The sequence below is a fragment of the Rhopalosiphum maidis genome, chromosome 1 (genome assembly GCF_003676215.2).
Source record: "Rhopalosiphum maidis isolate BTI-1 chromosome 1, ASM367621v3, whole genome shotgun sequence".
In the NCBI taxonomy this organism is placed as follows: Eukaryota; Metazoa; Arthropoda; class Insecta; order Hemiptera; family Aphididae; genus Rhopalosiphum; species Rhopalosiphum maidis.
The window spans coordinates 65,590,829-65,616,405 of NC_040877.1; the positions used below are offsets into that span (position 1 = coordinate 65,590,829).

General features: G+C 24.9%; 2 protein-coding genes across 2 annotated transcripts; one reads left to right on the forward strand and one right to left on the reverse strand.

Annotated features, from left to right (window-relative positions):
- Nucleotides 1–1,663: 1,663 nt before the first annotated feature.
- On the reverse strand, nt 1,664–18,392 carry LOC113549033 (anaphase-promoting complex subunit 1). The gene is made up of 32 exons (XM_026950178.1): nt 18,073–18,392; nt 17,860–18,018; nt 16,610–16,850; nt 16,277–16,371; nt 15,513–15,669; nt 15,216–15,349; nt 15,027–15,160; nt 12,780–12,890; nt 12,484–12,705; nt 11,462–11,654; nt 10,750–10,916; nt 10,475–10,676; nt 10,345–10,405; nt 9,812–10,278; nt 9,603–9,755; nt 9,356–9,523; nt 7,735–7,906; nt 7,399–7,679; nt 7,119–7,303; nt 6,726–6,960; nt 6,491–6,653; nt 6,064–6,426; nt 5,437–5,563; nt 5,154–5,375; nt 4,890–5,091; nt 3,649–3,884; nt 3,321–3,584; nt 2,931–3,069; nt 2,648–2,839; nt 2,403–2,589; nt 2,209–2,331; nt 1,664–1,808 (listed from the first exon to the last, which is right to left on the reverse strand). Exons 1-32 carry the CDS (start codon nt 18,094–18,096, stop codon nt 1,726–1,728), a joined length of 5,862 nt encoding a protein of 1,953 aa, XP_026805979.1. The 5' UTR covers nt 18,097–18,392; the 3' UTR covers nt 1,664–1,725.
- A 253-nt stretch (nt 18,393–18,645) lies between these two features.
- On the forward strand, nt 18,646–24,666 carry LOC113550622 (glycosylated lysosomal membrane protein B-like). Its single transcript, XM_026952570.1, is given in 7 exon segments — nt 18,646–19,048; nt 19,126–19,150; nt 19,153–19,376; nt 20,142–20,336; nt 20,961–21,185; nt 23,927–24,210; nt 24,277–24,666. Coding segments are annotated over 7 exon segments (1,191 nt in total). The 5' UTR covers nt 18,646–18,979; the 3' UTR covers nt 24,446–24,666.
- Nucleotides 24,667–25,577: the final 911 nt, after the last annotated feature.

The window sequence follows — 25,577 nt, forward strand, 5'->3', positions numbered from 1 at the left end:
TACTAATATTATGCTAAATAATAATACATGAAAAATATTAAATATGGTATATAGTAATGCGTATGGTAGTAATACTCGGTTGGTTGGCTAGATGTGTTTGACAGAATGCCAAACTACCAGATTATATATCCCAGTGTGGCCAATGAGAACAGCTTAGAAAAATAGAATTAATTTACATATGTAACAACAAAATAATACATGGCATGTTATTTCGCCGACCATTCATTAAACAAAAAGTTAAAACCATGATTTAATTTTATATTATTTAAGTTAACTTAAATCGTGGTTAAAACATAATTTTTTTTTTTCAAATCATAGACAGTAGAATATAGTCAGTGGTGGCATGAATTTTTTTCCAATGAAGCATCTATAATAAGTGCCAAACCACCAATTTTTTCCCACATTTTAAACGATTTCTCTATAATAATACATAACGTAGGGTACCTTATGTTGCCTTAGATGTAGGTATGTCGTTAGGTCTTAGATGTGACTAGACTAGACTAGTCTAGCTGTCTAGGTCCTAGAGACGAGAGTAATTTGGATACCCACCAGCTTTACGTATGAGCCACGAGGTTAGGTTAGGTACAGTATAATATAGGGAATAGACATATTTTATTAAAATACATTTGTAATTGATTATAAATTATAATTTATAATTAGAGCAGAGGACTTGTAACCATTAAAAATCACCAATTTTGTATTTTATTTGACAGAATTTATTATTTTGAATTAGTTTTATTTGTTCTACGTATTATAAATTTACAACTAGTACCGACAATACGAGATGTCGACATTACATTGTAAACTATACTATTTATTAATAATATATATACGACATATACAAATTAATCATATCATCTTATCGGCGATCCTCAAGCACTTCTAGAAAATATGTGCAACCACGGGCGGTTAATATTAAAAACCATATTATACGTGAAAAATTAAAAATAAATATATGTTTTGGTTGTATTATTTAAAATAAAAATGTCAGCGGAGAAATAAAATTATTAATTAATTTAAAATACGTCTCCAAAAGTATAAAATATGCCCAAAAAACAAAAAAAAAAAACTCAAAATATGCATTTATATTCAAATTAAAATATCAAAACTAGCTTTGTGAAAGCATGAAACGTATTTATTTTGTATGCTACAAGTCCTTTGCCCTATTTATAATAAACAGATGGCTAAAATAACTAGCTACTATAAGTACTATATGGAAATATAATTATTAATATGTATATTATACATTGTATAAGGTATAACCTGAAATTCTTTTTTTAATTGTTTAATTCCAAAGGCTCGAGGAGCTATGTCCCCCTTCCAGAAATTTGAATGGATTTTCGCCTATGTCTTATTCTTTATTAAATAATACTAAACAAGACACTTCGATAAAAGTTCAATAAAATAAAACTAGACAATAAAAGTTGAAGTAAGCTTAAAATTTAGTTTTAATTACCATTAAAATGATAAACAGTTTATATTTTAATTACTATATAATATATATATCGTTATTCAATTTACTGCTTTTATCAATCATTTGTATGAATATATTTTTATAACAGGATTCACACATATTCAAATATTAATAGTAATTAAAATAATGTATATTATTTTTAAAAATGGTTAAAATATAATATATATATATAAAAAAAAAAATACAAATTAGGTATTTAAATATACAATATTTTGTACAACTGCTACCTATAGATAAAAATAATATTAAAATTATGAACATATTTTACTTATTGTTTCCCATGATAAAAAAAGCCCTTTGGTATATTCATACAACAAATGCGGGTCTGTACATGCTGAAAAATAGATTAATATTTAATTAATTTAATTTAACTAAATTAACTAAGTAACTCACAGTTCAAAATATTCATTTTGTTGAAAATAATTAAAGTCTTTTATTTTATTGAAAGACAATACATATTTTAAACGAGTAGTTAATTAAATACTTATAATTAAAATTTAGATGAGTACTGGAGTTTTGTAGTGGACCAATATTATAAGAGTTATTCTTTTGTTACTCTACTTTATTCATACAATTTTTAAAAATCTATAACTAATTAATTGCTCTTTGAAACTTGATGTTTAAACATTAAAGATGTAGTTTCTTAATTAATTTAAATTAGTGAAAATTGTATTATCAAAAACAAAAATATTTAAGTTTCTTTAATTTGATTGGCTATAATATTAAAATCTTACCAAATTCAGTTATTTTAGATTTATGTGGAATATCCAGTAATGTAGAATAAGCGCTTTTAATTAACTCAGTTTCAGTGTTTTGAATATCTGTTGAGTCCCAACATAATTTAACTGACATTCCTTCTATTAAAACCAAAATAATAAAGCACAGTTAGTCTTGTTTACTTCCTAAATTAAAATTCAATTGTTTTTACCTCTTTCCCAATTTTGAATCATAGAATCACAGGTCATTTCAATTGATGAGGCAAATAATATTGGAATTAATTTTGATCTATCATTAGGTTTTTCTTTGGAACAAACAGTTGTACTAGCTGACTCGATAAATAATTTCAATTGCCAACAATAAAAACTATTAGGAGGTTGAGGTAAATTACTTAAAGTCTAAAAAAAAATAATAATTAGATCAATATTTAACTTAATTAAAACAACAATTACACACCTTTATTATTGGCATCCAAAGAGGTAATAAAAATACTTTATCATGTACTATTGAATTAAATAATATTTGAGCATATTGCCGAGTAACAGTTATTTGATCGGGATTGTTAACTTTATCCCCTGTCAAATTTAAAAAGTAACGAACCATTTGAACAATTTTTGGATCAGAAGAAAACCCATATATAATTTCAGGCTGGAAAATATTTTAAATTTAATTATACATTATAAACTCAGATTAAAAACTTTAGAAATCAAAAAATTATAAATGAGAAATTATAACTTACAGAAATTGTCCAGGAATTAAAATCATTTGAACTTAGATTTTGTGCTATGAGAGATTTGTAACCATTAGGATCTTCTGAGTAAGATAAGTGTCCAGCTTTATGCTTGACATTTAAGCAACTGACATTATTTAACATGTTTCTGTAATAAATTAATTTGAACTGTTATTATTTATATTTTTAAGCACATTGATACATGATAATGGTTATGAAATACAATTTTTAATTAATTAAATAATAAAAAGGGTTATATAAATATTTAAATATTCATTAAAAGTAAAAGCAAATATTGTAAAAGCTTTCACCTAAATGTCAATTGATAGTAAATATAATAAAAACAATTAAGTATGCAAGCAACTGTCATAATATTGGTCTATTTTAACATTTTCTTACACAAGCTTATCCCAATTTCTATCACGTTCAAACACTATTGACCAATATCTACCATCCTCAACACGAACTTCTTTTAATAATGATAATTGCGGTAGTAAACATGGAGCTTTGACTGTATAATATTGGTTTTGGTAATATTCAGTGTCAAGAAAAATAACTTTTAAATGAACATAACACAAATCTCCAGAATCAATATCTCTTGGTAATACTATTCTTGGTTCAGTAGCTAAAATATAAAGATGTCTAAAAGCTTGTAAATGATATCTAAAAAAATGTATAAAAACCAATTTGATTAAATGCAAAATTTAACATGAATTTTAATTCTTACCTGTTATCATTACTATGAGTAGGAAATTGTGGATAAAATGCTATAATAAGTGCAGCTACGGCTTCAGGAGTTGTTGAAAGAGTGTATCTTCCGCCACCCAAAAATAATAATCCTAGTGCCATATGTGTAGCCAAATGAGATCCGTAAGTAATAACACTATGAGGTGATACACTCACTCTTGATCTCAAATATCTACAAATTCGCAAGACTTCTAAATCACCAGTACCTGCCATTACCTTGAATAAAACAAATAAATAAAGATTATTATATCAAGCATTTTTATAATCTGAGTGGAACAAGAAAGTCATTATTTAATATCTTATAAGTTATGTTCTATGATAAATTATAATACTCAAAAATAATATTAGTAACTATAATTTTAGATCAAATACAATAGATGTAACTATGTTAATTATTTATTATGTTCAAAATATCTTTTCAATTATATTATAGTTATGAGAAATACACAATTAGTGCACATGCGCATAGAAGTAAAACCATTCAGGGAAATGGCACTATAAGCATAGGCGCAATTAGAGTAAAAAATTTAGGGGGGCTTCAGCCCCTGCCATATATTTTCAATCACTGCCACTTAGGGATAATATTTTGTTTATTGATAATGATAAACAACTGTGGTGCGCTATAATAAGCATATTCTAGGCTCCAGATGTAATAGACATATTTAAGACCGAGATTATAATATTGTTACTAAAAATAAATAATAAAAATTTAATTTATTCATTTTTTCAGTAGTAATCACATTTTATTTTCATTTATCAATATAATAATAATTTTGAAGTTAACAGATTGGTATGATGCATGTACAACAATGTTTTGTTCTCTGAAATGAGATGTGTGGTGTTATGGTGGTAATCGGCAACAGTTCAGTAAATTAATTTAGATGTAGCATCGATTGTATGATTTGAAGTTTTAAATATTATTCCAAACATCAAATCAAATTTTAAATTTTAAGTCAATAAATTTAAACTTTTTTTGTTTTCTATTTAACATTTCTAATAAAATTGATATTATACACATATTGATAAAACCAATAGCTTACTCAGATAGCCCAAAACCTAAAATGTATAAAATAACTATCTAGAATGTCATGAAAATAATTTTTGAACCTAATATAATTTCATATTTTTAAGAATTTTCTTTAAGGGATTTACTAAAAAAAATGGTAAAATCAACATGAAATTTTATTAGATTACTAAAGAAAATAAGTAGAAATAACTTACCATAGATAATGATATAAGAGTAACATTTATACAAGTTTCAATTGTTGATTTCCCACAAAGTTCAGCAACTGATTTACTACATAATGATATAAACATTTGGCAATAAGATAAAAGAGTATTGAAAGCTTCTTCATTAGCTGACCCAGCAAAACGTAAGCCCATTGCCATACTACAGCCAGCTACAATATTACAGTATGTTTGACTAAAAATAAATTTTTGATTTTATATATTATTGATTTATAAGATAATTTATTAATAACATACTTAATGGTCTCTAAATCAGGATTGGCCATTCCTGGTTTAGGTTTTACTAAGCAATAGCGTTGAATAGATTGAGGAACAAACTGTTCTATCCAATCTTTAGTGGGTAATATGTAATCCCACATAATTAAGCCTCTAGCTAACATTTTAAGTAATATAAATTCAGGGTTAATAAAATCTAGAAGATATGGGGAATCAGGTATGCTCATCCAATTTGCTACAGCTCTATAAAACATGATTTTTCATTAAAAATAAATGAATATTAATATAATCTTAAATAGCTTACTGGTTTCCTGTTTTAAAATACATCATCCCTAAGGCTAAAGTAGCACCTCTTGAAGTAACATCTACATTTACCATTTCCCCTTCACGGATTTGATAACTTGGATTAATGTATTTATCTTTTTGAGCTCCTTAATAATAATTAAAAACATTATTATAAATAGAATAACACAGTTGATATTAGATAGATTGACATAGCATCAGTAAGCATGTAATGTACATGAAGTCTTCATATCTCCATCTCTGGTTTTATTTACTTTCAGTGTACTTATCTATCTGACACTGATAGTAAATTATATCATATAAATCTAATAAATTAAAAGCTTTTGGAAATACAAAAGCTGATTATTAAATGAAAAATAGTTATTAAGTATCAAGTAAAAATAGCAGGGGTAGCTCATTTAAGGTTTCCATTTTATTTAAAAAATAAAAATTTACTTATTAATTTTTTTGATATACATTTATAAAACTGTACTAAATTACATAAAATGTGTTTATAAACATTTTGGTTTTTGATATAATTTTATTTACTCATGTGGCTCGCAAACACATTTATGATGACCACCCCTGGTATATAGTAAAAATGAATGTTTAAGTAAACAATTAATTAAATTTTAAATTCTTTATTTACCTGTAAGAGGTTTTTTATGTCCACCAACCATATAGTAATGCAAAGTATCTGCGATGGATAAATCACTAAGGCCAACAACATCTGAACCTTTACCTAGAACAACTAAACCAAGACCAAGACTTGCTGCTAATGAATAAGACTCCCTATCAATACTATTATCCATTTCTGGACCAGGTGGTCGGCCTATTTCGGACAACAGAGCTTCTGCTATGTGTCTATGGGCAGTTTTTTGATAAAGAAGACCAATACTTAACAATGCTGCTATTTGCAAATTTTGACTCATATCTAATTCAATTGTAGTTGGAGGTAATAAAGATTCAATAAAGATACATAACATTCGTGTTATTTCTGTATCCATAGTACCTAATAAATAATAAAATAACTAGTAAATAGTAAGTGATACATGAATGATAATAAAGGAATATACCTCTTTTAGCTGCTGCTAATCCAATAAGTATAGCAATACTGATCATTTCATGAGATCTACATAGATATTCATACGTATTCATTGTAGCTAAGTTAGTAATATGTCTGTTTAATCCCAATGCCATAAGAAATCCAGCATGTTCTGGCAATGCTTCAGGAGTACTCTATATATTTGCAAACAACAAATAATAAATATATAAAACATAAATAGTACTAAATATCATATATATTTATACTCTTGGTTTATTGTATAGAATCCAAGTGGAATCAATATCATCAGCTGAAGGCATTATTCGTAATCCAGCAGCTACTCCATTATGAAATAATGGCCAAAGATTCATATTAGGAACAATATCTATGTGGGTAAGTTCAACTGCAGCACCGCGTGGAGTTTTACCAGACAAACAAAGTTTTGGTAATGGAAGTGGTTCAGTTATAACAGGTTGAATTGATCTCATGGTAAACATTCCTCTAATTATATAAAAGTAATAAAAGAAAATTAATAATTATTAGCTTTAAGTTTTAAGAAATTTCCATTCATGAATTGTATCTATAGCATATTTTAACCATCAAACAATTCATAATAAATATAGATGCAAATTATGTGACTTTTTCATTACAAATCTTACCTGCCAACTGGTAGAGCCATTGTTCTTGAGCAAATTGAATATAAATATTTTTCTTGTTCCTCAACAAAGTCGTGATCACTAGCTTCTGGTGGTTGCTTAATACCAATGGTAACTGGGTGACAAGATTGTAAAAAATTTCTCACATCAGTTATACGATGATCTTGGCTCCATAATAATTTCATGACCTATAGTAAATATTAATTTAATAATTTAGTAAAAAGGGGTTTTAACTTTTTGTTGAAATACGATTAACAGAAATCAAAAATTTAAAAATTTATACTTCATCATCCAGATTTTCCATGCCATCTTTTATAATACCATTATCTGTTTCGCCCACATCATTCCAATTCTTAGATTTATCTGTATTTGTAGAATTTTTTTTTTTATTTTCATTAATATAAAATGTATTTAAGGTCTGTGATGCTAAATCTTCTCTCAAGATTAATTCATATGTTGATTTTGGCCAATTTGTAGGTGGATTTTCTCTGCATTTATCAATAACATCACAAAGCAATATTGCAACTCCAGGTGGGTAAGTTAATAAAGTTTGTTGTGTAATTCCTACAAATAGATTAGAATATAACTTAAATTGATAAATATTTTATTACAATTTTACCAATTTTTGACATAAAAAATGTAGCGTGCTGATATTTTGATACTTTGCTTTTCAAATTTACACTCTCTAATGATATGGTTTCATTTTTATTTAATTTTACTCCAGCAGGATTTATTGTTTTTACTAATGCATTAATGTGAGTCTTCTTTTTTAAACATAATAAACCATAGATCTGTAAAAATTAGAAGTGTATTTAAAAATTTAAATATAGTAAAATCTAATTAACATTTTCTTCTCAATCAAAATTAATATTTAAAATTAAAATTTTTTTTTTACCTTAATTAATGTTTAAAATGAATATAACAAGTAAAATAAATTATCATTATTTGTAAATCAATATGAATAGAATCTATAATTTAAAAGTAAGCTATGCTTGTATGTATATTATTATCTAACAAGTGCATATCACAAATTTGTGTTCAACAGAATCAATTTTCTAATGTTAGCTTTAATATTAGAATGAATAACATATTATCAAACTTAAATGTAAGAATGTTATTTGAGTATGATTATCAGCTATTTACTAAATTGTAATTATTAAGCATATTATGCAGTGACATACACAGGGGTAGGGTTCTAGGGTTTTAATGTTCCCCGAAATTTCTTCTTCCTCCCAAATTTTTTTTATATGTTAAATAATATGTCGATTGACTATAGATTATGATCTTTTGAACAAAAAACTAGATGATCTATGAACTTAAAGATAGTGAGTATGGCTGAACTAATCACTAATGGTAGTCTATGCCTACAATTTATTTTTTAGACTACTATCACAGCAACACCATACCATATTCATATCATAAGACAAATCATTATTCAAATATTTGATTAGGTTTAACTTTTTTATTGATAATAAATTAAAGTAACTTTAAATGAACTTAATTTTTTTATTAAGGCACTTGAATGTTTATTTAACATTTACAAATTACAACTTATGACTATAAAGTTTAAACTATCAAGTTATAGCTATAGTTTGACATTTAGCTATCATTTACAAATAATAAGAATGCTAATAGAAAACATGTCTTAATATTAAGTTTTTTTTTCAAAAAAATGAATATTGTTTAGTTATTTTATTATTTTGTTTATATATAGTATACATATATTATATAATATGTAACTATAAAATATTTTATATTTTAAAAGAATAAGAGAAGGCAATTAATACAAAAATAGAAATTTGAAAGAATTATTTTGTGTAATAAAATGTTGGTGATATTTACTAGTTTATCTATAAAGTGGTGGAGGGGCAGGTCCCCCATAGGTCTTTGATCGATCCATAGTGAAAACCCTAATCAAACTAAAATTGTACGTATGCTAATGATATTATGAGTATCTAGATGAATTTCATTATCTGGATATCATGAGTTCATGAAACGAATGATTTCATTTGTGGACACGACATACACGATATTGGAATTTCAAAATGTTAATAACTCACTTAAAAATTAAAAATATAACACAAAACAAAATCCATTTTGCTGAATTAAAATTAGATATATTTGTTTAATAAGGAGACAAACCATCTAAGTGTGATGTCTTCATATATAAAATAAATTAGTACACATTAGAAATAAGTGTATCGTATTAAAATAAATAATATTGATTTGATGTATTTTACCTGAACTATATTCTTGGTCCTTCTATTTACATTGTCTATACAAGGATAAGGATTAGCTTCATAATATTTCATTAGCAAGAAACACAATCTGAATATGTTAGGCGGACTTGGTTCAAAATATGATGGAATAATAAGGGTTTTCAAATTGTCTTCACTTATTTGACTCAACTAAAATTTAAATACATATAATATCTAAAACAAAATGTATGCGTATTTTTTACGTTATAAGAAATTGGTTATAACTTACTCCTAATGATGGATAATTTCTGTTACAAAAATTAGGATAATCTTTCCAATAATGATAAACATACTCATCTAATTTCAAATCAGTTGCTAATTGATATAACAATTGCACAATCATTGGTAGCAAATTTGTTTTCATTGTATTAAGTTTTAAGTCCTTGAAAAAACAAAATAATAAATACAAATTTATTTGTTTCATTGAATTATACATACCTCATAGACTAAATGTAAAGAAAATAAAACATCATAGATATAAGGAAAAAGTATTGCATTTGTATCAATATTATTTTTTAAATTTGAATGTTGATTAAAACTTTGATTATAAATCTTTAATTTATTTTTCAATCCAAGAGAGGCTGCTATATTATTGCCCCGGAAACTGTTAAACGATGATTTCAACATAAATGTCCAGTCTTCGTCACTTCCCATATCCAAAACCCTCTGTTTTTTTGATTTTGCCGGGGTATCATTATATGTACTTAAAGAATCTTGTGTTAATGGCAATGATTCTAAGTTATATCCTATGAGTCTAAGTAACATCTGGATAAATAATTTCCATTCCTCTTCACCAGATATATTTTGTGTGCCTGGAGCATTTCTAACTGTATACCATTTTGACATAAGTTCCATAACAGTTGATTTTTTAAGAATATTTTTTAATGTATTCAAACATTTAGTAACTAAAATAATGTAAAGAAGTTAACATTTATAATAAAATTTGTTTAATTATTTTAGTAATTACTAACCTAATGGGGAGGAACTAATAACAGGAAAATCAACTCTAATCATACTTCCATCTTCATGAACCTATATGTAATACAAAACATTTAATTAATTAATTTGAATTGTTAAATGAAAAAAATAAAAAATATTTACTAAAGTAACACGAGAAGATATAGGATCTCTTAAGTATTTTAATTCTACTTTTGATGTATAATAATTTATTGATGATTCGGAATATGGCGTTTCAAAATGTGCTACAAGTTGTGAGTCATATTCAGAAGATGATAAAATACTGTTAACATTTTCATTTATTTGAATATCTTCATTTCTTGTAGATGATAATAAACTTTTATGACTATGTTAAAATGAATTTCATTAATAATATACAAGATTAAAAGAAATAATTTAAATTAAAAATAATCTATTACTTTATCATTGGACTTCCAATAGTTGACTTGTTTGTTGCTGTAAAATAAGATGTATTTTCATCAAATACTGAAGACATACTCCCTAACTGGATAGAACCAATAATTAATATTCCAGAATATAATGAAATACTGTTTTGACAATCCATTATCACCGTTAAATTTTTTGACTAAAATATAAAAATATACATTATGCGTCAATTATTTAAAAATAATAATCATAAATTAAAAGTTATAAGTTTAGATTTAATCAAATAGATTTATTACCAGGATAATATATTTTTGTTACTAATTTTTATTAAATTATTTAATAAGGGGACATAAATAAATTGCATTGTAATTTGTAATAGCCCTCCTTAAACGCTTAATTAAAATATATTTTTCTCAAGAATTACTATATTGGATAGAAAATAATTTTTTTTCTATTTATAGTACTTTTACATTTATAAATTATACTTATTGTTTAGTATTGCCATAGATCGTATACATAAACATTAGTAGGAACATTATAAATTTTAAAAAGACAATGTCACCTCAATTTTAATTATAATGATGTGTTTAACCTCTAATCATTAACTATCTCAAAATAATTGAATTTGTTTAGTAATGCTTTTCAAATTTATTATCAAATATTATATTGATTAACTAGTAATACTGTATAATCTATAAGATTCATATTAAATTTTTGTTTATTAATGGTATAATTAATAATTACTGGTAAATATGCTGCATCTTTTGCTAAAAGAACAGTGATGTTTCCTAAAGTGATATCACTTATATTTGTTTCTGAATGTTCCAATTCAACACATATTAACTGGTTTTTTTTAGGCAAAAGATAGCATAAATGGCGATCTCCAACAAAATTTGAAGCAATAAACACTTTTGTTGAAGCACATAAATCTTGATTTCTTAACAAAAATACAAAATGTTAATAAATATTTCTGAAAACAGTGACGAATAGGCCTATAAGGATTTTACCAGTAGGTCCTTATTTGAATTTGATTTAGGGCCCATGATACTACCGTGATCTCAGTACAATTAAATTATTTATTTATAAACCCTTGATAGTAAATAGTGGTGGGCATATTCAGATTCCAACAATTTGAAATATTCGGATTTGTCAAGTCCAGATTTCATGGATTATTCAACTTAATTTTGCTGTCCAAAGAATCATTTTAATATTATAATAAATTAAATTCTAGTCTTATATTGATAACAATTATTGTTGTATCATTCCTACATTGTATTGTAATTTGTTGTTTAAATTTAACTTATCTACAAAAAAGCTTTTTCAATAATCATTTGCAGGTTATGCAATAAAGATAAGTTAATTAAGTTAAATAAGTTAATTTGGCCATGCTATCACTGTAAACCATTTAGGAATAAAATGAAATCAATTAACAAATTATAAATAATTGTTGAAGTTATAATAAGTATATAGTAGTTCATAAAACTTTTTATTAATTTGTTTTTAAATTTTTATGACAATAAAATAAAATAATTAATTTTATCACAAATTGAAAATAATAATAAGTCACATAAAAAACAAATCCATAAATTCAGATAAGAATTTGATTTAAATATGGATTTAATCCCCACCACTAATAGCAACTTCTATTAACAAAAAAACAATCCCTATCCGTCACTGTTGTAATTTGAAAGATTACAGGTAGTTAAATTTTCTCGATTTTAATTATAAATGAGAAAAACAATTTAAATATATTTAAAAATGTATACCCTTTAGTATTTTGATTTTCTGTCCACATATATTCTAAACAAATATCAGGACTAACAGGTTTAGAATTATTATCTCCATATATGCTTCCATGACCCAGCCTAGCATTAACAGTTTGAGACATTGATGTTGGGGTATTGAATGTTTGATTATTAATAATAGTAACATTTGATCGCCTTTTTGAAGTATTTGATGGACTATTCCAAACAGAGGAGTTGTAATGACTAAAATTGAAAATTTTCATTTTAAAATATATAAATTATTTATACATGCAATAAATAAAACTTTAATATTAAACCTTATTCCAGTCATAGGACTTAGAGTATTAAATGGTGACATAATATTAGGGGTACTCCGTCTATTGTTGAAAGTGAATGGACTTGAGTTGACTGGATGATTTAATGATAATCTAAAATAAAATAATTATATACATTTATTTTAGATAAACCTTTAAAAGAATATCAACGCATTTTTTTATTTCTCGCCTTGACTAATGCTACAATTTTGGGTTAAGAAGAATCAATATGGTGTGGTTAGCTATTAGTGTCAACTGGACGTTATACCCACATGTATTAGCAAATTTGCGTTCAGCAGAACACATTTTGTGATGTTACCTTTAATATTAGAGCAAATTTACCTATTATCAAATTTAAAGCTAAGAATGTTATGTCTGTAAGACATGACCTAACCTAACCTAACACATGCGGGTATAATGTTCTCTTAAATGACCTAGAAAAATAAGTAAATCTCTTACCACGAGACAAAACACGGAAATCTTGGATTAGAACACTATAATGGCATACACGATAATGATAGGAAGTTTCTTACATAAAATAGAAATAAAAGCAAGCAAATTAATAGGTATATGAATCAATCAGAAAAAGACAAAATATCTAGTAAGACAGCCAAAATTATATGCATAACAAAATAAAATAGAGAATTTTACCAGGAAACAAGGGATATTATGCTTTGGGAAAATGATTTAATTCAAAACTTTTATCCAAAAGAAAAAAAAAGACATATATTTCAAGTTTCTAAGCCCAGTATTAACTTATAGATGTGAAACTGAGTCGTTAACTAAAGAGATGAGAAAAATATTAATAAATTTATTAGAAGAGTACTATATTGCAGTGTTTCCCAACTTCTTTTATTCGTGGAACCTTTGCAGGAGGTTGAACTGTTTTGTTGAACCACATATAATTTTTGTAGCTTTTCTATGTTCAAATCATAATTTAAATCAAAAATATTATTAATTAATATATATTTCCCCAAATTTCTAACGGAACATTTGTACCGGCTGACGGAACCCTTAGGTTCCGCGGAACACCAGTTGGGAAACACTGCTATATTGTTTATACTGAATATATGGACCTATAATTAAGAATGGAAATTTAGAAAACGAACAAATTAAGAAATTTTTCAAACTATTTCAAAGTTCCAAAATAAAAGTAAAAATCAATTTTTTAAAATAAAAGTTTAGAATTAGCTGGTAATATGTAGATATAGTAAATACAATTTTTTATGAGTCACAGAACAGAAAGACTTGAGAAATTCTGATGGGCAAACAAGATGAAGAAAGATCCTGTAGAAATCTTACAAAGAATGAAAATAGAAAATAATGACAGTATTAGGTGTAAAGGAATAATAAAAGCAATATAGGTATTTCATGAAGTATAAAAGCTAGTAGAAGAAAAAGAAGAAGAAGAAAACTAACCTATTATCGAACTAAAAGTTAAGAATATTACATGCATTTGTATGCTGATTTTTTAATATGAGTACATAAAATATTAATAATTAAAAATACTCATATTTTATCATTGTTAAAAATCATACATAAATAATATTGTTAGTTTTAAGTTTAATAGGCCAATTTTCCTTTTAAAAGTAACCAATTATTATCTCAAAAAATAATAATAATATATGTATGTACATAGGCATGTTTAGAATTAGGGCTGAGAGAATTAGGACAAAACAATTTTTTAAATCATGAGACCTATTTTTTTTAGACATGAAAAACATTTTTTATGTTACAAAATTAAAAAATATAAAAAAAATAATCAAAGTTTATAGATAGGTACAAGGTACTATAGCAGCAGGTTCCCAAACTTTTTTTGGATCCAATTTAGCCATGGTGTCCTGCTGTGAATAACACGAAAGACAGAACAAAAAAAATGTTCATTGATAATCAATTTTATGTAGACCGGGTGCCCCCCTTAGGACATCGCGGTGCACAGTGGGAACTGCTGTACTATAGAATACACACCATACAACTTTTTTTTTATCCAAACATGATCTTGTTGGTGGCAGTCTGCTGAGGGGGAGCAGTGCTCACCCAGTCCCTTCTGAAAACACGCCTATGTATATATGCAGGGCCATCGGATTGGTCTGGTATATTATTGAGTAAAACTCGATGGGCCGCTTAAAATATGGTCAGTTTTGAGTATTTGATCATGTATTTTTTTGTTATTTTAGTGATAAGTTAGTACAAACAAAAATTGTAAAATTTTTGAAAAAATAATAAGTGTTTATTTCACTCTGTACTTGCCTGTCAGTTAAAAACCCTGAACCAGCTACTAATGAAGTTGACATAGCATTAATTTGGTTACTATTACTAGGAATATATGATGGATTTGTTGTTGTAGAATAGATTGAATCTTGACCACACATAATATTGCATTCCTATACATCAATAATTAAAAATAAAAATGTATTTTTATAAAACATAATAATTTACTTCAGTTGTAGGCTTTCTGATCTTCCATACACTGTGTAAACCATTTAAAATGTCATACATCAAACATATATTAAACTCAATACTGGTGAAAACTATAGTAGTTAAACAATCTCTGGCATACTGTAGTACACTTCCTACAAAATTAAATTGATTAAATTAATTTGTCTAATTCCATGTAATACATGATTAATATTTATGATAATTTACAAACAATATTAAACATATAAATATTTTTAAAATATATAATATAACAAATAACTGATAAAGATGATCCAAATATAATAAATAAATAAATACCTTGTTTTAATAAAAACAAAGGCAGCACTTCTTTTAATGGCTGACTCAATGAATATATAGTTGGTAATGGTAAAGATTTTCCTGTCATATCAATAGGTACTTGACCTAAGTCTCTTTCAATTAATATGCCAAAACTTGTATTCCAAACAGATGTTACCTGAAAAAATAATTAAAATTTTAAATATTTATTAATTGGTGACAATAGGGTTTGGATCTGTATGCACTAAAGATTTAAACATGAATGATTTTAAAAATATTTGCATTCAATCAATAAAATGCTCATAAAAACCATATTTAAAAAAAGTTTTTGATTTTTAAAATTTTATTTTACATTAGTATAGAACAAGTTAAAACAATATTAATTTATTGTTAATAAACAAAAATTAAAAACAAATAATAATTAAATAGAATAAAATTTAAGGAAAATAATAAGGTAGGCATAGTAAAATTATAATTAGGTAGATATACTTTATAAAGCACATCATATTTTGACAAATATTGCCAGTCTATATTAAAATCTTTTGTTTTTTATTTTTTCGTACTTAAAACAGTTTTACTGTAATTTTAATTACAAAATAGCTCATCATGTCATAAAAAAAAAAAATTAAGACTTTAAATTGTAAAATATTAAACTATTTGTATTTTTAACTATATCTTCACGAAACATAACTTATGTTTTCTTAGAATGTAATACAAAATATGCAAATATATACAAATCCAAACCCTTGTAATAATTATGAACACTACTCATTTCAATAGTATACCTTAAAATATAATGGTGTATGCCAAACATCTCCTCCTTCAGAATATAAACTAATTTTTTTTGCATCAACTATACATATGCATGGAACTATTTTTTCTATAAAACAATATACATAATAATTAAAAATAAAGTTCAACTTTATTTATAAAAATATATTTAAGTAATAAGGAATGTGGTAAAACATCAGAAACATAAAGCTAAATTAATAAATAGTAATCTATGTAATATATACTTTTAAAGTAAACCTCTTAACATCTATTTGATTACCATCTTCATGGATAACTAACAATAACAACCGTGAATATTTCATTGTTTTTATAAGTAAGGGATGTACCTTCAGGTTTTATTTCACTATCATTTACTTCTGGTGAAATATTGAATTTACTCCATAGAGCATGAGTAACATTAGTTTCCATTGTATAAGTACAGATTAATGTTCTACAACTTGGAATATAGTCTTCTTTATCAGCAGCAGATTTACACGCATTTCCTCGGCTGTGCACTACTATTTTACCAGAAACATATAATTCTTCTTCAGCTCCATCTTTTTCTCTCAAAATAAAGTTTTCTTGTAGCTAAAACAACACAGTAAGTTAAAACTAAAAAAACTAAAAATCATAAGATGACATTTTCTAAATAGTCTGATAAAAAAAATAATATATATATACATATAAGAAATAAGAAATCAAACAATTATTAAAATAATATATTAATTAATAATGATAGATACTATATTATTAAGGTGATAAAATATTAATAATTAAAAATACTCATATTTTAACATTGATAAAATTAAATATTGTTAACTTAAAGTTTAATAGGCCACCAATTTACCATAATATTAAAGCTAATAATGCAAGATTTATTTGGTTAAATGAAAATTGGTTTTATTTGTCAGTTACACAAATAAAACAAATAGTGTGGTAACTTCCTCTTAAAAGTAACCAATTATTATCTAAAAAATATATATATATATATATAAACATGTAAAAAATGTTTATGTCTATATTATTAAGGTAAAAGATATTATATTATTTGTACAAGAGAGTATATATGTTTATTTTCTTCAGCGGTTTTTGCGGTTAATTTTATATTGCTTATTGGATATAACATACATACACACAGAATATATTTTATTATTTTAATTAAGAATTCTGATTTAAAAGTGAAGTGTTGACTTTAATTAATTTGCACATGAACTGAAATATACTTCAACAATTTTACCAAAGATGACTGATGATTTGACAATCTAATTCAGACTTACACTTTCATGTTAAATTTTTAAATAAACCAGACATGTAATGGAGATTCATATGGAATTCACCATAAACGAATTATATAACCATAATAAAACCATATAAAATTCAACCAAGAAGTAACACTTAAAATTCAATTATAGTAAATTATTTGTAATAATCAGTATAGGAATGGTTGAAGATCCAAAAGAACTACTAATGGTTTATCATTTAATTATTTAATTACTGAATCCTTAAGTTTTTTTACTGTTATTGTTACTTGACTAATATTGTATTATCAAAGTTAACTTTTTATATACTAACCACACACACTAATAAGAATACTTACTTGTCTATTATTTGATTGATCCAATGATAGATCAATCATTGTTTTTGATAAAAATTCATCAGAATGAAGTTCTGGTCGATCATAATATCCAACTGATGGAGTATTCACTTCACCGATGAATCTATTTTTTACATGTTGCCGCCCAAAAGGTATGAACACCTAAAGTTATTGTTATTATTTCTCATGATATTTAAATAGTCAGAAATTACTTACTTGTGGATTGGTGGCGGCTAACATTGTGTTATATTCATCCAGATTTAAAGCATTCGAAATAATGGGAAACAAATATGGCCAATTGTAATACTGCCTACGGGTGTTTACTGATATATAAATATTTTATATATACAAATTAAAAAGCAATGTCCAATGATAATTTAATAATCCACGGATTTTTTTGACTTAACTCACTATTTGCTTACTACTTTGTACTAACTCCAAACTCCTAAATAGTCTTAATTGGCATAACTAGAAACAGTAGGAACTGCTATTCAACGATTGGATTAATATTATTTTACCGTTCAGTGATATGGATTAATAATCACGTTTTTTCAAATTTGAAATTAGGGAATACCGGGGTTTATCAATGTCGTTTGATAAGAAAGCAAAATAATAACAATAAACGTTATACAGTATGGCCATGTGTAAAATAATAATATTGTTCAAACGGTCCATTGTCAAAGCGGGAATGGGAGTATTTTCATTTCATACATGTTAAATCGTTATATTTGATAATAACAACAATAATAATAATATTGTATCTGTATGTTTATTAGTCGAAGCCTGCAGCTGGCGGTCACGCAACAACCGTAACACTTTTGTTCGAACTCGAGATGCCCGAATGCGTAATTCATTATCGGCATTCGGCTGGCCAATGACGGTTACAATTCCAATTGAATGAGTAAACATAATACAATTATTAATAGAACAATAGGTACAATAGCCAATAGGTCGAGTTATCGCTTTTATTATTATTTAATGTTTAAATTCGTTTCTTACCAAACAAGTCAATATTTTGAAATTACCGTAAATTAACAATTTCAAATTTTTAAACATTTCTTCAGAAATCGCATAAGTTTGTGGTCCATTTCTTTTTACTTTAGTGCACTGTGAATACAAAAAAATGAAAGCGCTTAAAAGTATTGTGTTCGTTTTGACGATATTTACTACGTATGTGGCTGCTGATAGAAAGGTAATTTAATTAAAAACTGTTATTTACGGATCTTGTCCTTGTGACGAGCATTAATTTCCTTGTGTTTATTTGAATAGTTACACGTTGAATTCAATCCTGGATGTCGTTGGAGGATCATTGTTCTAAATTTTCAAAACTTACATACATACGGGCTGATGGTGAAAACGATACTGTACATTTTGTACTTGATGCCACTTTCAAACCATCGTTGGTAGTTATAGTAACAAACAAAGATGCCGTTATTCAAGTGAATTATACTGATGATCGGGACAACAATATCAAATTTACCGAGTCTCCGCTGTACACGTTTGCATCAGTCTTCAATAATGTAAGTTTATATTTTAACACTAATGATTATCGACTGTAAATTTATATTTTTAAAGTTTCAAAGACATTTAAGTATTAACAATTAATGTGCAATATTAGTTTATTACAAAAAATAATTTTTATCAAGTTTGCCATTAATATTCATTATTATGCTGCATAATAAATAAAATTTAGGTATGCGCATTTCGGTGCAAAAAATTAAAATAATATTTATATTATAGTATATTTTAATTTATGGTTTGGAGGGCAGCACCTATATATTTAACAATATGTATGTTCTTTTTTTCTGTCTATAATCTCAGTGTCTTGTGTATCTGATAATTTAGTTTAGTAATTGTTAATTTTATTCTATTAAATATTCGTAGAAACCAGTGATTAAGCAATTTAATTCTTTTAAATTTAATATTTTGTTATCCTAGTACTAAATGTTTTTGAATTTTAATTTGTTATTTATATAAATAAATTATAAAAGTTGATTGAATTAATCAAATTCATTACATTTTAGAATGTACTGTAAGCATGCACTATATAACTTTTAATAATTAAAATCTGTACACACTTAACTAAGAAATATATATAAAAAAGAGGTACATGTATAGGGCATCTTAATTGATAGAAATGTCGTCTAATGTCTTTTAATATTACGTTTAAAATAATTTTGAATACATTATATTTTGGCAAGGTCAATTACTAATTTCACTAATATTTATATTACAAATTATGAAAATTTATATTTTTATAACTTTACACTATATTTTAACTTTAGTTATATGAGTTCAATGATGTAAACGACACAGCAAATATACAAAATGGCAAAAATTTTATAAAAATGGATTTTAAGAAGTTTAATTGGAATACAACTCAATCAATAAACAATAATAATGAATCTGTTGAGATTCTTCTCTCTGCTAATTCATATAGAGCTCCTGGCATTAACAAAACTGGTATTGTATCTGTTACGGTAAGAAATCATGAAGTTAGCCTTGAGGTCATTTATAGATAAAATAAATGTATGAATAGTTAGACAATTGTCAATTGGCTATTTATTAATTTTGAAATTTAATAGCATAAAATGTCATGATGTTTTTAATTTTAATATACCAATTGTAAAAATAAAAACTAATGTACTTAAGTTTTATTATTAAATAATTATTACTTAAAAAAACATTAATGTTTCATAATATTTATCCATAGATGTACCATTAAATGTTAATATTTTACTGGTTTGTCTAAATGTTAAAACTTAAATAATTGAATATATCCATTGTAATTATTGAAAATAAGTTACTCAGTTTTTAAAAAGAAATCTCAAATTTTAAATATAATACTAAATCTATTATAGTTAAACTTCTATTAATGTGTTTAGTGTGGATCACACTTGTTGTGATATTAAATACGTTGGGGTTTTGTAATTATTGATAATTGCAAATTAGTATTATCTATTTTTTTATACTGAAGTTCTGTAATTATCTTAATTAGATTTATTGCATTTTTTGATTCTTGAATATTTTAAATATTGTGATATACCTAATAAGTTATAAATTTGATTAATATATATTTTAAAATATTATTTTATCTAATATAGTTAAAAGTATATGGGAAAAAAGATACCGGATCTAAGTTGCCACATCTTGTTCATACTCCAGAATCTGGCGAACTAACACTTACACTTAATAATTTGACTACAAATTTTACCAAATCACGTTTTGCAATCGAATTACTTACTTTTAGTTCTTTTCCATTCAATAAGTCTGAAGAACTATCGAGCAATACATTTTCAGATGATAAACTATCTGGTGGCACATTTTTAGTAAGTTAATAAAATTTGCTTATTTATTTATTATGATTATGTACACATATTCTACTAATGAAACAATAATTATATTTTATTATGATACATTTTTAAAATATAAACACAAATTGAATAATTAGTAAAACAATTATTATGACTTAGTCACAATCATTATAATAATATTAAATTATATTTTTAGTCACAATATTTTATGAAACCATTTTTAAATTGCATTCTATAATGTATACCTAAAAGTGTATTGTTTTATAAACTATTCAGAAAATCTAGATTGTTATGACTGTTGTTGTTATGATTATTTAACTAAATTATTGATTGAAATCAAGTACCTAATTTTGAATTGGTTTATTTTTTTTTACTGTGATAACTGTTTATAACATATTTGGTACATTTTTATCTGACATGACTAAATATTAACAACATTTAATTTTAAACTAATAAAGTTAGTATGTATTTAATTTATTAAAATCTTTGAATTCAAAATTTTGTATTATAAAAAATTAAATATACTTTAAATAATTTGTAGTTTTTAAATTACATTTTAAAACAAAAGTAAAGACGTGTTTTGGAAAATTAGTACCCTATGTGTTTAAATATGGAAAGAAAATTAATGGCAGGTCCAATAAAATGCTTAAATAATTATGAAAAAATATTTTATTATTAATTAATGACATGTTAAATATTGATTAATTATCATTGTTATGTGTGATACACATAAAATTACATTGATCTTGTAATTATTTAAACTTTCTATTGGTTGTACTGTTGTTTTTTCTTTTCATATTTAACTATAAAGAGAGTACACATTTTTCAAAACACGTCTTAAATTAATAGTAAAATATTCTTTCATAACTAATTTTAAATTAAATTTTAGTTTGCATGTAAATATTCATTAATTATTATTCATTACTGACTCAATAATCTTAAACATTATTTCTTAATTGTCAGTAAAATCTATTAAGTATGATTAATGTAGAGTATAATTTATCATTTATGTTTTTATGTATATCTATTTGCTTTACAATTGCGTAACACCTTTAACAGTCATAATGATTAATTTAGTGTCTGGGTCATTAATTTTTTATACTTCTATGTATCACATTCATATATACGGAGTGGAAAAAATGGTCCATATGTTATTCACGCTTAGTATAGTAATTATGGTTTTTTTTTAAATTAATTTTTTGATTTAAGTTCTTCAAGTCTTAGCAATGAGTAAAAATTATCTATTGCCATAAAATCAGCTGTAAAATGTTTAATATGGATTGATGTTTAGCACTTTTATGATGCTCCAACAAGTTAAACATACCAAATTATCTGGTGCTAAATTTATGTTGTGTATCATTTCTTATTTAATATTACAATCATTCAGTAATAAAACCTTGTTAAAATTAAAAATTCTTGTTACTATAATACTGTATCCAATTTTATAGTGGTTGCAATTTTTATTTATTATCAAAACATGTTTAGTCATTATCAATAAGTGTCAGTAACAATTTTTAGCAAAAAAAATTATGTATTTATACCATTATTTACAATTATATGTTGATATCTCTTTTTCATATTCTAAATAAATATTTAGATTGTAGATTTATATTTATTTATTTACTTATAAGTTAAAATAATACTTCCTACGCCAGAAAGAGCATTATAGTTACTTTTGTATGACCTTTTAGACCATGTACTGTCTGCTAAAACCTAGTGGCTGTTTGAATCTTCAAAACACAAGGAGCAATTTTCAAAACAACTCACTCACCAACTAAATTTACTCGGACTAATGTAATATTTTTAGGTTCTTCTTTAGTTAAATATTAACTTTTACACTTATTTTTTAATTGAATGATTGATCTACTGTTATGAATTATGATTAAATCTGTTCAACTTAAAACATTTTTTCCCATATTTTCGGGGAAGGAGCAGTCGCTCATAGTATTCTTATAACAAACTCCCCTGCTAAAACCGTAATTAGTGATATTCTGTTTTTATTTACTTCACTTTCCTTCTTCTTTACTAGCTATTTAAATTGTTTTCAAAGCTTTGTTAACAATGTTTAATTAAGTTATTATGAATTTTTGAATATAATGGATAATTCATACTAAGAAAATTTAAAACGGCAGAAAATTGTTTCGTTATGGTATACCCTTGACCAGTATTTACAATTGTGACCACCATTGCCAAATTTACAGGCATACTAACACAATATCATTTATCATCTTGTTTATTACAAAAAAAGTCATTTATTATTTCTTTTATCAAAATTAAGTTTTTGTAAGTGCAGTCAAATGGGCGGTGGTTAATATTTTTAATGTCATCAAATAAAAACATATCAACTAAACATTGATCACTACATTTCACCCTTTAAAAATTGTAAATTATTATTTAGATTTTATTATATTCCTTTAAAACTTACTCAACGAGTATTATACTATATAATTATAGGTTATAAATATATACTTTTGTAAATAACTGCTACAATTAATTTCATCACCAACTGAACCTAAAATCTGATAAAATAGCTTTTAATAATTTATTCATAATAGTTAATCAAATTAATTTTTATCTGATTATCAATTTTAACTTGCCTTTTAGATTTATTAAGTTTGATAATAGATTTCTAATTATTATAAATAATGTTATATTATTACGTCAAATTTAAACTTATAAAATTAGGCTTTTGTAAGACCAAGAAGACATAGTTTACTTCCTCTTAATAATGTGCTAATATTTTGTGATTATTTTAGAATTATTTGTTGAATGCTAAAGGAGATGTGGAAGGAGGTGGTTTTCTAAGTTGGAAACCAGTTGTGTATAAAGCAGAAAATACACATGCATTAAATTCTTCTTCTACAATTCAGTATGACATTCATGATCATCTCTATGAAAATGACTGGATTAACACCCCTCTATTTAACATGTATGGGAATTCATTATTTGGCAACAACTCTCAATTTCTTTTAAAGTCATTTAATGTGTCTTTTGGACAACCCAATGATGAATTTTATGCTAAATCTAATTATACTTATTGGTAAGTTATGTTTTTATTTAATTATGTTCTAGAGAGTATTTATTAACAATACATTATTAATTTCAGGACCTTTTTGGTAGGAATTGGTACACCTCCCCATTCAAGTTTGGGTTTTCTAGAGTTGTCAATCATTGCTAGTCTTCTATTAATGTTGACAATAACAATGATACTTATATTTTGTATATTTATGCGTTGGATGTCTAGTAAACGTAACTCTATAGTTTATGGACAATGAATCTTGATTAATACCTATTTTTTGTAACACAGCTTATTAATTTAGCAAAGTTTATGCTCAGATTTAAATGTCTTAAACAAAGTATATTATTTTCTATTTTATTTTGTTGTTCTAAAGTTTTGAGCTAGTCCTATATATTTTAAGATTTTTTAATAAACTTGTGATTAATATGGTACATAATCATTCCAAAGTAACTTTTACTTGCTCATATATGACAATTAATAGTTTCCATTTGATAATAATATTAACTAAAAGTAATAATCAATATTATTAATTTAGAAGTAAATTTGTTATGACAAGATAAATTATATTTTTCAAGATGTACATAATAAACCAATTCATAATGTAATTATTTGTAAATTAAAATTGCAAATATATATTATATTCTTATATTAAAAAAATCTTATAAAATAAGACAATTGTAATGTTTGTAACTGTATTATATATTTATTTATTATTTGACATGTATAACTCTCATTTAAATACTTTATTATAATTATTTTAGTAATAAGTATTATACAGGTTATTGTTAATTTTAATATAAGTAAAACATAATTTGTTCTTGAAAATTGTATTGATAATAATATTCATAAAATAATATATTGTGTACTTGATTTATTTTTATAGAAGTTTCTTTTTTAAAGATTTAACTGTATTTTTAGTTATTCTAGATAAAATTGTTTTATCTCCTAATTCAATGGTTTTGATAACATTTTATATTTATATAAATATACATGATTTGGTTGGTTACACATTATAAGTTATATTTTTGTATACATGCTGTAAGTGTAAAATCTCAATGATTATAAATTAAATATAATCATGTAAAATAATTGAAGGGACTGAAATAAAAACATAAATTACATTTATTTTTGTATTCTCTTATTAAGTTCATATTTTTGTTTGTTAATTCAATATATGAAATTTTGAAATGAGACATTATATCACATTTTAAATTTAAAATACATTTTACAATTGGTAATTTACACTTAGGCATTTACCATGTTTATTAATGTAAAACTATATTACTATAATTATATTTAATATGCTTACTTAACATATGTTCTTTTATATAGTTAATTTACTATTATATAAATAATATATTTTATTTTTGTACTACATTAATAAACAT

Coding starts and splice junctions, on each gene's coding strand:
- LOC113549033 (XM_026950178.1), bottom strand. CDS start 18,096: ATGTTAGCCGCCACCAATCCACAA. Junction 18,019..18,072: donor TAGCCGCCACCAATCCACAA/GTAAGTAATTTC, acceptor CAATAACTTTAG/GTGTTCATACCTTTTGGGCG. Junction 12,891..15,026: donor TCAGGGTTTTTAACTGACAG/GCAAGTACAGAG, acceptor ATTTTATTTTAG/ATTATCATTAAATCATCCAG.